We start from the raw sequence: 14369 nt of genomic DNA, 5'->3' as shown, positions 1-14369 counted from the left end.
GCCCGCGCTGCGGGGATCACCCGTGTACATTTTATCACTTAATCTGGGCATGCCCGGACGTTCAGGCCTATTGGCTACGCATCATTCAGTTCCTACATGACCACATGGGTTCTCCCCTACAAGTTGACCCTAAAATCTGTCTACTCGGGCTTCTGACCGATACACAGAACACTCGCTGTCATACCTTTTTCTCCACGAGACCCTGTTTAGTGCTAGGAAACTGCTCGCAAGGCTGTGGCTACATACAACGCCTCTCACGATTAGAGCATGGATAGCCGAGGTGAATTTATCGCTGCCTCTGAAGAAGGTTATTTACGCACATAGGGGTTGCCCCAACAAGTCTACCAGGATATGGGACAGGTGGCTCGCTAGCCCGGACACCTGTGCGGAGTTAACTTAACGGACTACATTAAGTGACCTGCTTGTATTCATGGTATGGGAACTATCTATTAACCGCAGTCTCAGTTTACTTGGGGAGCTGACCGTTGGGTGGCGGGGATGGGGGAGCGGGGTGGAGATACTGGTAGTATCACTTTGGCCTAAATTGTCTCAGAGTGTTGTCTCCCGGACGGCCCTGCTCCTCTGGCCCTCTCAGCGTTTGCCTGAGGGGGTCTAGGGGGTGGGGTGCCAGGGTGGTCTTGTATGCAGTATGACCAACGAAGCAATAATGTATGCATGTATGTATACCATATGTGAATGTGATTTGATTGCCTTGTTACCCTCTGTACATTCTTTGCTGTATGCCCTGTTGTTCCTGACCACCAATAAACTTGTTGTTCTTAAAAAAAAAAAAAAAAACACACACACACACACACACACACACACACGAGATCATTTAAAAAACAAACAAAAATTCTTTATTACATAATGATAGAAAACAGATGTTATTGTGTACACAATTTATACTTTTGGTTAAAATACTGTTTCCTAATGTATTCTGTGCTATACATCCACAGGGTGTTTATCATGAGGAAGGCAGCATTATATTTAATAATGTGCTAAAATACACCACACATGTCCAGCACATCCATTGCTCAATGCCTTTTACTAAGGATACAAATTCATGTAAAAACAAACAGAATACACTATGCTGCAAATGTTTGTTTTGGCAGGCAATATAAAAAGAGTAACAATCCAATGAGCATTGACTACTGGGAACCAAATAGGTTTCAAGCCCGGTTCACACTGATGCGACATGCTCTCAGACTTTGCAGGACTTGTCACATCAGAAGTCGCACCCCATTCAGAGACTTGAGTCCCTCCGACTTAGAAAAAGGCTCCTGTGCTACTTTTGGTTCGACTTGCATTGATTTTTGTTAAAGAAGTTGCATGCAAGTCATGCCAAAGTCGCGCTGGGATTCGGAGTTAAAGTCACATAACTGAAGACGTGGCAGTGTGAACTGGGGCGTAATTCAGTTGTACTCAGATCAGCAAACAAGGAGTTTGACCTGTTCACACTCGATTTTGTTTGGGTGGCATGTGCTGCAACTCAATTCAATGCACAGGTGTGCTCTGCAAATGCACTGGGGTGCCATTTAAAATGAATAGCATTGCAACACACCACAAGGTGTTTGGTTTGCCAGCCCAATTGGGTATGGTGAACGAGACCTTATTGGTTGCTCTTGGTTATGACAAACACAATCAATTGATACATTTATATCATTGCGGAGGATACCTGTGACATGTAAACCAGCTCCCTTAGAAAAAAAAAAAAAAAAAAGAAGAAGAGTACATCCTGCTATATGAACAATTTTCAGTAAGCAGTAACCAAAACAATCTTGCCAATTTGACTTTTGCCACATCATCTATTTTATCCAATTTAAAACAGATAATCTTGCACCTTTGATCACAGAACCACTTTTTTACAGCTAGTCTAAAGCTGCAGAACATCTATTTTGATATGAACTAATGGTTTACTCAAAAAGACAAAAAAAAAAAAAGTTTTTTAGTGTACTTTTTGCACCAAGCTTCATGGCTTGGTAAGAATGCTAGCTGAAAAGTCAAAGAGATCTTTGTTTATCTTTCGAACCATACTCAGCTCCTCGTCCAGTTCTGCTGTTCGCGCTCGAAGCTGCTCAACAAGACCTGAAAGATTCTGAAGTGAGAGAGAAATGATGAAGCCAAAATAGAGACAAATCACTAACGCACAATAATTGGCTAACTTCCCGATATTACTAAAGATCTCACCTTTCCTTCACTTTCACCAAGGAGTTGGTGAAGATGATCTGCCCTCTGCTGGTAAGTGTCTTCTGATCCCTACAATGAGAAGGAAGGGCACTGAAGTATTTTCTTGATAAAAGCACAATTTAGCCAAAATGTTATTTTTAGCTTTAAATGAACATGAATGCGGTAAGCCTTAAGAGTACAATTCTAGGGGCCACTAGTTTCAGCAGAGAATACATTTTTTTGTGCAACTTTAATAACACAAAAAAGCCCCAAATCTGACACCTTGTAAGAAAAGTCAAAAACACTGTCAAATCATGTTGCCTAAATCTCATCTTAAGTGTGCTTATCCAATCAAGGGTAGAGATATTATTCTGGGGCGAATCCTCCGTTTTGTAAGCTTTCCTCATTTAACTTTTCAGTTAGACATTTGAAATGAACATATCTCCAGGAAGTAATGAAGGTGGAATAGTGAAACAAGCATCACACAGAGTATGCCCTAAATAATTATCAAATCTTTATAAAAACAACCACCATACAAAATGAAAAAAAAACAAAACCTACCTTTCCCCACAAAATTAGTCCCTGTCGCGTCTGTTTTAATTACCTTTGCATTTTTTTTTTTTTTTTTTAGTTATGATAGATTGAAGTATAGCACCAAACAATAGAAGAGATCCTCTAACCTGACAATTGGATGGCCGCAGCTTCTATTTTTATCTAGTAATATAGTCCTACCTGTCCTAGCCTTACTTTGACCGTAGCCCTGCCCATGTGTCTGCAAGGCAGACATGTTAGTGGGACAATTTTTGCTTAATGCCTCGTACACGCAGTACAATTGTTGGCAGGGGATTGTCTATTGTCCTACAATCTTACCATTAGTATGCTCCTTTTGACAATTGTTGTCCAACTTTTGGTCAACAAATGTTGGGTGACAGGCTAGTAAATTTTCGGTACACAACGGTTTGACATCAGATTTTCATATAGTCAGTACATAAATCCATCATACAAAAGTTGAAACTTTGGAATCAACGCTCAAACACGAAATTAGCAGAAGGGGCCCAAAGGGTGGCGCTCAAGATCCTGGCACATGCCCTCTTGACAAAAATCAGACGCTCAGTTGGCCAACAATCATACCATGTGTACAAGGCTTTAGACTGCAGTCTAGTTAGTAAGTATTTAATAGTCTTTGCACATACATTTACTAAATGCTAAAGGGTGTGTATTTTAGTGCATGAATACTCCAAGTTTTTCCAAGTTTAGCCAAGCTGTCCCCGAGCAATTCTGAGGCTCTCCGGCACCCCCCCCACCTCTGGCCACATGCGGTATTGCATGCAATACAAGTCAAAGCAGAACAAATTATCTTAGTTTCCATTGACTTCTATGGGGAAACTCGCTTTGATATGCGAGTGCTTTGGATTACAAGCATTCTCCTAAAATGGATTATGCTCGTAATTCAAGATTCCACTGTAGTTGCTTTGTTTAATCATGTACAACCACCACAACGTTATCTGTGTCAAAGTGTCACCTATACCATCCCACCTACAGCCAGCAGTCCAAGTAGGATGTTTTCTTCACTCTCTTCTGCAACCCATACACACCCCATCATCATGTTCCCTATGATATCTGCTGCTGGTTGATAATGAAGTATACTGTACCACAGGCTAGTTATGAGACAGTTTGTGCACTCACCCCTATATTCCTCCAAAATGTCAGCCAAAACATGCCCCTTCCACATTACACCTGGGAACTCCTAACACCCCCTCCTTCCCTCACCGCTCCATTTATTCAACCTGTGTTCAGTTCAAGCATGTGTTGCTTCTAAACACACATCTAACATTTGCTTCATTCAGAGAATGGGAAAGCTATAACAACTTGTACTTTTACTGGTAATAACAAAAAGAGTCAGTAAACAAATCCACAATACTCACATGTTGATGTTTCCCAAGTCGAAGAATAATTCCATCACTCTCAGGCCCATCAGAGCCCTCAGCTCCCTGAAAATGTTTGCTGAATCGAGGCAGGGGAAAGTTAGGCTTACTGTCTGCTCGAAGCATGTTGCCAGGTGCAGGTATGATGAAGGCATTGGTTACTGGACCTGGGGATATTGAAAACAATTTAGATCTTTAAAGTAGTATTAAACCCAAAAGCAAACACGTTGCAGTTTACCAAATCACTCATTGCTCTGTTTTAGGCCCACTCTCTTTTTGCACCTAGTGATCTGGCAAGTATGTGGTCTTTCAAAAGAACAAATTCTTGCAGACTGTATTCGTGTCGAGGGATGAGACCAACCATTTACCAATGACAGGGACGCTTACAATGATTAACTTTTGTTAAGATTCCATTCAGATTTGGCAATTTGGGATCTTGGGCAGAATTGCTGTGATTCTTCCTGTGACCTCAAATTCAACTGCAAAATGTCACGATAAATCGTGCAGAAAACCAGAATGTGTGAAGCTTGTCAACCAAAATAAGCTCCTGTTCTTTTTTGGGCGGCAAGCTTTGCGTGTTGCAGTTTGCCATGATTGCGTGCGATAACCGAGGCAAAAGACTTGCGATCATGGGCAGAATCACAGCAATTCCCAAAACGTTGAACGTGAACGGAGCCTTATTCTGGTTCACACTTCTGCACTCTGCGAGACTGCATGCGCTTCACACCGCACTGCAAATCACATGCAATTTGAGTCATACCGATAGTATGGCTGATATCGCATTCCGACAAACATGCAGCACAGCCCCGCCCCCCACCGTCAGAGGAGCAGTCGATTGGCTCTCCTCTAGTCCGACAGAGGCGAGTAAGGAAAAGCCGATCAACGGCTCTTCCTGTTTACACTGTGATGAGCCATGATTGGATGCGTCTGATCACGTGGTAAAGAGTCTGACACACCGCAACAACGATCGCAGTGATGCGCACCCCGGGGGCGTGCAGCGGCTGGTTATCCTGAAAGACGTCATATGGATAACACAATCACTTTGCCGACGTCATATGGCAGGTGGCAAGTGGTTAAGTCAGTTTTAAAAATGGCTGTGCAAATATCATTTAACATAAAATTGCCACAACCACCACTTTATTCTCCAGGGCCTCTGCTGTCAAAAATATATAATGTTTGGGGGTTCCAAGTAGTTTTCTAGCAAAAAAAATAAAAAAATGCACATTTTTACATGTATGACAAAAATGCCAGAACTAGCCTGGGAGCAAAACCATTAAATCTGACGGTACATTTAATACTTCCCTCCCAGACTGATAGTGCTTCTGTTCTTCTATGCTCATTTATCCAGAGTGTAAGCTCTCTAATACAGATGGGGTGTTACTTCCCAGATCAGCAGGTGAAAAAAAAAAAAAGGGAGGGAAAAAGCCCAAAAAATAAAAAAAAAACGAATGCAGAGCCATCACATCTAATGACTGGTAAGCTGCAATATATTACATTTTTGGTTTAAAGTATTGGGCAATGTTGAACTATAATCCTAAACACAAACTGACAATACCTCTGTGGTTGACTGTACGCAGACACTGCTTGCTTTGTACGTCCCAAACACAGACTGTTTCATCATGAGAACCCGATACCAGCATACTCCCATCCAGTGAAACAGAAAGGCACGTTATCTGGTCCCTGTGAACAGAGATTAAGAAGGGTCCTTTATTTTTTACACTGTCTATAATTAATGAACACGTATTTACCTAAGCCTGCTATTTAGTTTACATAGGGGTGGCCTTACAAAAGCCCTAGAACAGAGATATGCAATTAGTGGACCACCAGCTGTTGCAGAACTACAAGTGCCATGAGGTATAGCAAGACTGACAGCCACAAGCATGACACCCAGAGGCATGATGGGACTTGTAGTTTTGCAACATGGAGATCCGCTAATTGCTTATCCCTGCCCTAGAAGATCAACATAACATGTTTAAGAATAAAACATTTGGGTCTCGCAGACGTGCTCTTAAAATAAAAAAAAATGACTTATCATATACACTGGAAAATCTCTTTGCATCCAAAAGCTGATCACAAACACAGTAACATCAAAAATATTACACACTCATCTAGCAAGCAAACTAAATCTGGAAACTATATACTTTCAGAAAGTTTCTCACATTTCAACCACCCAACATGCTTTGACCTTGGCAGGAGTTTACAGTTTCAGCAAGTTTTTTTTTTTTTTTATGCAATTACAGCATTAAACCCAAAAACATAAAATGTGCTATAATGCAGCCTTCAGACCAAAGGACTGGTAAACTGTTAATTTTCACCAGATTATACTGCCACTACCACTATCTGTCCTAGGGTGACAACACCCACTTGCAGTAGAAAAGACAAACAAACAAAAAAAAAAAAAAACACAACTCTCTCTCCTCATCTCCATTACATAGGGATAAGGTGTAGTCCACAGAGCATAGCTGGAAAAGCAGATAGCCACTGAGATTTCAGTTCAGTACGCAGGAAGTTACAAAATAATTAAGATTTCTGTATTTGCAAAAAATAATTTGGCCTGAAAAAGGAAAACCAATACAGCCACCAAATCTAACTGAACAGGTAATCCGAAAAAAATAAAAAAAAGTGTTGTTCTTGGGTTAAGATATACTTTAAAAGCGGTAGTAAAGTCCGCTGTTGTGATTTTTATCTACAGGTATGCTTATAATAAAGCTTACCTGTAGGTAAAATGAATTTCTTCCAAACATGCACCGTTTAGGAGTTATTCACCCTTTTGGCACCCGGTAACCAGCGCATGCGCTCTGAAGAACAGCATATCCGTGCTGTTCCTTCAGATCGCTGTGCTGTGGCGTCTGAACATATGCGTGGGAGTGACGCCATCACAGCTCCTCCATTCAAGCTGCCAGAGCCTGCAAACCCGTAGGGAAGACGGGGTGAAGGTGGAAGCCCAGTTAGCGGTGACAGTGCACCACTGGAGGGCTTCATTCAATGGGAAGCATTTCATAATGTGCTAGTATGCAGTGCATCTTTGATAGCATCCTTTAACATTAAAATTATAAAAATGAGTCAACAGTATCGGTATTTTGATGTAAAGTACCAGCTTATTAACCATTTTTGAGAAGATCACAATGCAATGTAATCTCAATATGGCTTTTATATGCAGTATAATAGTTTCTCCAATATTTTTAGAGATTAAACAGTCGATAGCTTTTACAGTGCATCTGGAAAGTATTCACAGCAATTTACTTTTTACACATTAGGTTACAGCCTTTTTCCAAAATGAATTAATTTCCTCAAAATTCTACAAACAATACCCCATAATGACAACGTGAAAGAAATTTGTCATTTTTAATAAATTTGCAAAGATTTCAAACAAACAAAAAAAAATAATGTACACAATTATTCACAGCCTTTGCTCAATACTTTGGGTATCGTTCACATCTGTGCAACTTCAAAGTAGTCCCTGTCACTTTGATCTGAATTTGATGCGACTTGAGGTCCATAGGCCTCAAGATTACACAGGTATTGCTTCAAGTCGTGGCAAAGTCTAGCGACTTTCAAGTCACACAAGTGTGAATGGGGCTTTATAGAAAGTCACTTAAAGTGGAGGTTCAAAAAAAATTGAGTGTAACCTCCGCTTTTCGAAACGCTCCCCCCTCCGGTGTCACATTTGGCACCTTTCGGTGGGGGGGGGGGGGGGTGCAGATACCTGGTATTTGCAGCCACTTCCAGGCATAGACTCCCATGGGAGTTTATGCTTCGTTGTGTCCCGCTGTCTGCTGGGACCATTCGGATTGCGCTGCGTGACTCACGCATGCGCAGTAGGGACCCGGGAAGTGAAGCCGCAAGGATTTATATCCCCGATTCCTTTACCAAAGATGGCGGCGGCAGCATCCAAGGACCGAGGGACAGTTCGGCTTCGGCCGCCGACAACCTTGCACTCTGGGACAGGCGAGTGTCCTTATTTTAAAATTCAGCAGCTGCAGTATTTGTAGCTGCTGACAAAAAAAAAAAAAAAAAAATTTCATGGGACACCCGTTTTAAGACTGGTACACACTGGTAGTTTTTTTTTTTTGTTTAACCCATTGGCTGAAAGCGGTGTTGGGCTGCCGATCGGCAGACCTTTTTCAGTCATGCCCCTTCGACAGAAGTCAGCCGGTTTCCACTGAACCAGCCAATGCTGCCCAATAGTCAGCCAGTGTGTACAAAGCTTTATTCTGATAAAAGTGCTTGGTTATCATCACTTAGATAAAAAAAAAAATATACATACATACATACATACAAGTCAACCAGTGATAACTTAACCACAGCGCTGCTGTCACTTCATGAGCGTGAATGTTAATCTGGGACTGCCAGCTGCTCATCAAATACCCAAGCTAAGAACCATAGGTAATTGTTAGAACTGTAAATTACTATTCACTGCGCTATTCAATCCCCATCATGCTGCCACAAACAATGTATACCTTGAATGGAAAAAAATACTTTGTATAAATAAATCCACAAAACAAATGTCCCAATACAGTCCAAAAAAAAATTAAACACAAAAAAAAAAAATATATGGATAATTATATATCTGTCTTGCAAAGTGTCATTGTGCTTAAAGTGCTTCAAAATAAAGGTGCTCCAATGTAAAAGTGCTCCTGTGCCGCTATCCCTGCTTCAGTTCTGCATACATTGCTCTCTGCTCAGTGTCCCTCACCAGATTCTTTTGGCATTGTGCTTCTCAGCAACAAAGTCTCCTAGACAGCCTCAACTCTGTCCCTGTATGAAGGGGGTGTGTTCCTTCCCTCCAATCAGCTCTCCTCCCTGAGCTCTTGCAATGTGCAATTCTCCACCCCGTTTTCTGACAGCTCAGACAAGCTTTATAAATTCTGAACTTTGAATGGACGTAAAGAGAAGACTGCAGATGAACAAATATAGCTTATGTAGGAGGATCTGTTTCATCTCTGTTTATCACCTAAAGGCCAGTCACTTCATTGGGTATATATATATATATATATATATATAATGAAAGGGCTTAAACTCCATTAAGGGATCATATTGCTGTGGTTACTGTAAAGTCTGTACATATGTACCAACAGTGAAGGAATTCACTAACCCTAAAACAGCAGGAAACCGACAATTCAATCCTTCTACAATTGTGGCTCTGGTACAGCGATTTAGATTGCCAGTTGCCCGTGCTTACATAGGCAATACTTTCCACAAGTTTAGGTGATGGGTCTTAGAACATGTAAATTATTTGGTGCTAAAGACCTGTTGCTAGGCATATCTAGTCAAAGCATGGCAGCAAACCAGATTATTTAAAATTCTGTGTAGTGCATAATGTGAAACAGAGGCAACGTGGATTGTTTTTTTCCTTTAGTTGGGCTTAAGGGCACCTCATGGCGTGAAGCAAGGCTTTACTTTTTTGCCATTTGTGCATGGCCAAGATGATTTATTTTTCCATGTACAGCTTTTGTGAAGGTGGAGGGCATATAAAATTACTCTTCACCATAAAAAAAAAAAAAAAAAAAAGGGAGGGGGGGGGGGGGGGAAGAAGCCCATCAATACTTTACCCCACACGTATATCTGCTCACACCACTAGTACTGTGTGAAAGCAAATGAAATGGGGAGCCAAGATGATTTATGCATTATGTTTATCCATTCCCAGGACCTTTACATATGATTTTGCATACATACTCATATGGATGATACCAGACAACACCTGAATGTTTCCATACACTAACAACTTCATTGATTTCGTTGTAGTAAAGAATATAAAAGATGAGTTTTGTGTATGGTAGACTGCCCGTTATACATGACAAATAGTGAATGTAGAATAGCATTGTCAGCTTGTGATAATAAAGGGCCCTGGATGATGATAGGATAAAAGCATTCTTTAAAAAATCATAATCAGTTAGTAAAACAGACAGAAGAGGGCACTGTGAATGCAGGGCTGTAGCTGCGGCAATGATCAATGACATCATGCGAGTGCCATAATGATGCAGCATGATGGCGCCACTGAGCATTTATTAAACCAGGGGTCCCAAACTGGCGGCCCTCCAGCTGTTGCAAAACTACAAGTCCCATGAGGCTTTGCAAGGCTGACAGTTATAAGCATGGCTCCCACAGGCAGAGGCACGACGGGACTTGTAGTTTCTCAACAGCTGGAGGGCCGCCAGTTTGAGACCCCTGTATTAGAGTATAAAAAAGTGGTGAGATGTCATAAGTCATGTGGCATATTTGATGCACATTTTAATTATTTCACTTATACAGTGTCACTCCTGATGAAGCCTAACTTTAGAAAGTGAAACATGTTAGGCATTTGGATTTAAATTGAGTACTTTTGTATTAATCGGGGATTGATATATTAGTGAGGCTTGAAAATAGGGAGGTGATGCTTTGGCAGCATTGCCATTTAGACCAATAGAAAATTTGATACATCTACATTTTGGCCACTTTCACACTGGTGGCGTTTTACAGGTGCAGGTAGCGAGAAAAAAAAGTCCTGCAAGCAGCATTCTGGGGTGGTGTGTGAGCGCTTTATTTAGCACTCTAAACCAGCCCCGCCATTGAAATCAATGACCAGCGCTGTCAAAGCTCCGGCAAAGTAGGGGTTAAAAGCTCCCCGCTAGCAGTCGAAAAGTGTTGCTAAAATTAGCATCAATTTAGCCCCCCCCAAGTGTCCTTAGTAATAGGAGTATGCTGTTGAAATATTCTCAGTAGTATATACAGCTCAGAATAGAGCAATTGATATATTATACAAGTTGAGTGGGCTTAGAAGAAGAGTGACTAATAGGAGCTGAGTAGTAGCACATCTACTTTTACCTGGATTTGCAAAGTGAGTCTATAGTAAACAGAAACAGATTACAGCAATTGTCTCTTGATAGCCAATCACAGCTCTGAAAGAATATTTAACCCAACTAGCACAATAGATATCATGTCCCTTCATTTTGAGCGTGATTATAATATACAGCATTATCCTCTGTAGTATACATCAGTAGCAGATCTATTTGCGATCGAGTCCTCTTTCAAAAGATCCTCCTAGATGGGTCTCTGTGCTCTTGCCGTTAGGGAAAAGAAAAAAAAAATGACATTAGATGTGAAATAAAGTGGTTGTAAACCCACAATGGAGAAAAAAAAAAAACACACACACAACCTTCAAGACAAAGGCATAATGAGCTAGTATGCAAAGCATACTAGCTAATTATGAGATACTCGCCTTAGATTGAAGCCCCCGTAGTGGTCTCCGTGCACAGCTCTGGCCGGCAACATTGCTCCCGGAGTTACTTCCGGCTATCACAGGCTCCAATGCTGTGATTGGCCGGAGCCGCAATGACGCCACTCCTGTGCATGCACGTGGGAGCCGCCGATAATGGCACACTAGCTGAAGCAACGTCACAAACGTACCATTGCTTCAGTGCGCACGTGCCGATGATGTTGGCACATGCTGATACAGGGATATCTCCTAAACCAAGCAGGTTTAGGAGATATCCGGGGTAGCTACAGGTAAGCCTCATTATAGTGGCTTGTAAGGGTTTACAAAAAACAAAACAAAAAAAAACCCTTTACTCTTGGAAACAAGTTATATTTTAGGACTTAGGGTGTGCGTGGATAGAATAGCTCATCACACCAAATTTTTTTTGTTGTAAATTAGTTCCCACATTGTAGCCACTTATGTTTTTGAACAACAGGCTTCTTATTTTTCACACATCTGGAGCTAGTCTTATCTGGTGGGTCTGGTAGTGGTGGGCAGAAAAATCCCAACCTAGACAACTGCCTGTTCTCTGAGGAATGTATACCACTTAGAAAAAAAGCGCTCTACATAATCTAGGCCAGGCCTTACCATCACCCTTCAGTTTGTTCTATAGGAAACTCAATTACTTGTTGCTATCCAACAGCAACTTTGGGATGTGAAAACAAAAAGTACTTCAGCAGCTAACCTCATTAACACACACCCTGCACTTGCGCTCCTACCCCACCCAATCCCTTCCATGTACTTCTATGAAGCTGGCCATACACTATGCCAAAACAAATGTACCGCATTTATCGGCGTATAACATGCACCCCTAACTTACATTTAAATGCCCATCAATGCAGCCTTATCATTGTCCATCTGCAGCCTCGTCCACCAGTTTTTTATTTATTTTTAAATGCCGCCAAGATACAGAGCCGGATGTCCTGTGTATCTCGGCGGCCTGCTGCTGTCTTTGGCCGCCAACAGCTGAAAGCCACCGAGGATGGCTGAAAGCCAAGAAGAGCCGAAGGCGGCTAAAAAGCCGCCCAGAGGCTCAGAATTGTGGGGGATCTGCGTATAACACGCACCCGCGATTTTCCCCTGCTTTTAAAGGAGAAAAAGTGCGTGTTATACGCCAATACGGTATTTCATTGGGATTTTATGTGATGGATCAACACAAAATGGAACATAATTGTTAAGTGGAAGGAAAATCAAATGGTTTTCATTTTTTTTTTTTTATAAATAAATATTTGAAAAGTTCAGCAATCATCTGCGGCTAACTATTCCCGGAAGTGGGTGCAGATACCTGGATTATACAGGTATCTGCACCCCCCTCCCCCCTGAAAGGTGCCAATTGTGGCACTGGAGTGGGGGAGGGTTCAGATGAGCGGAACTTCCACTTGAAGGTGGAGGTCTGCTTTAATGGGAAGATGGATTGAGCCAAATACAGGGCAATCTTAGAAGAAAACCTGTTAGAGTCTGCAAAAGACTTGAGATTGGGGCTCACCTTCCAACAGGACACTGACCCTAAACATGCAGCCAGAGCTACAATGCAATCATTAGACCTAAATTCAATTGAGAACCTGTGGCAAGACTTGAAAATTGCTGTTCACAGATGCTCTCCATCCAATCTGGAAGAGCTTGAGCTATTTTGCAAAGAAGAATGGGCAAAAATTTCACTCTACGTGTGAAAAGCTGGTAGAGACATAACCAAAAAAGAATTGCAGCGAAAAGTGGTTCTATAAAGTATTGACTCAAGGGGGCTGAATACAAATGCACACTTTCCATTTATCGTTTTCTATCCACTTCACAATTGTGTGCCACTTTGTGTTGGTCTATCACATATGATACATTTATGTGGAAAATTTCAAGGGGTATGAATACTTTTTCAAGGCATTGTATAAGATTAGGCAGGCCCATGCACTACATAGATGACAGATCTAAGGAGATACAAGTAGGAAAGAGTGAAAAAAAAAAACAAAAAAAAAAAAAACAAAAAAAAAAAAAAACACAGGTGGCATAGTAATGAGGAAAGTGTGGTCCATAGAGGTAAAACACACCCTCCTCTGTGATGCCGTAAGGCGGTGCATTAAGGGATATGAGGTTTCCTCGATTGTCACACGATACAGGTAGTGATGGACTCAGAAAGCATTTGTTTTTACATTTTTAACTAAAAGGTGCAGATTTAAAGCTGCTATGAACTGGGTAAGTGAGAGATAAGCACATTGGGATGCCCTAATGCCCAGTGCTCTAGAAATTCCTGGTAGAGGGCTGTGCTGACTTTGGACTTCATAAAACAGACCAACACCAGCAGATGACATGGCTCTCAAAATCATCATGGATTGTGGAAAACTTTGCATTTCATTTGAAAATCAAGATCCCCCAAGTCAGGAGGAAGAGTGGAGAGGCATAGAATCCATGTTGCATGAGGTCCGGTGTGAAGTTTCCACAGTCAGTGATGATCTGGGGAGCTATGTCATCTGCTAGGTCCACTTCATCAAGTTCAAAGTCGGCGCAGCCCCCTACCAGGAAATTCCAGAGCACTTCATGCTTCCCTCTGCTGACCAGCTTTATGGAGATGCCGATTTCATTTTCCAGCAAGACTTGACACCTGTCCATACTGCCAAAAAGTACCAATATCTGGTTTAATGATCAGGGTATCACTGTGCTTGATTGGCTAGTAAACTCACTTGACCTAGGAGCATGACCAAGAAAAAGATGACACCAGACCCAACAATGCAGGCGAGCTGAAGGCCGCTATCAAAGCAACCTGGGCTTCCATAACACCCCAGCAGTGCCAAGGCTGATCGCCTCCATGCCACACCGCATTAATGCAGTAATTCATGCAAAAGGAGCCCCGACCAAGTGTTGAGTGCATACTATACTGTACATGGACATACTTTTTAGTAAGCCAACATTTCTGTATTCATCTTTTTCTTGATCTAATGCAATATTCAAAATGTTCTGAATTTGTGTTTTCACTAGCTGTAAGCCATAGTCATCAAAATGAAAAGAAATAAATGCTTGAAATATATCAATTAGTTTTACTCTCAGGATCACAGGAG

The 14369-nt window shown here is 41.6% G+C and overlaps 1 protein-coding gene across 1 annotated transcript in view; it reads right to left on the bottom strand.

Annotated features, from left to right (window-relative positions):
• Positions 1-834: 834 nt before the first annotated feature.
• WDR18 (WD repeat domain 18) overlaps positions 835-14369 on the bottom strand; it is a 28840-nt gene continuing 15305 nt past the window's right edge. Inside the window, exons 7-10 of the mRNA XM_077475655.1 lie at positions 5647-5771; positions 4092-4258; positions 2188-2256; positions 835-2095 (exon numbers count right to left, since the gene is read on the bottom strand). Coding sequence (XP_077331781.1) covers positions 1970-2095; positions 2188-2256; positions 4092-4258; positions 5647-5771 — 487 coding nt within the window. The 3' untranslated portion in view covers positions 835-1969. The remainder of the gene's footprint in view (positions 2096-2187; positions 2257-4091; positions 4259-5646; positions 5772-14369) is intronic.

This window comes from Lithobates pipiens, unplaced genomic scaffold, assembly GCF_037356315.1.
Source record: "Lithobates pipiens isolate NorthernLeopardFrog02 unplaced genomic scaffold, aLitPip1_a1.2 Scaffold_13, whole genome shotgun sequence".
In the NCBI taxonomy this organism is placed as follows: Eukaryota; Metazoa; Chordata; class Amphibia; order Anura; family Ranidae; genus Lithobates; species Lithobates pipiens.
The sequence above is the reverse complement of the archived record's forward strand: the minus strand, read 5'-3'. Positions and strand labels throughout refer to the sequence as shown.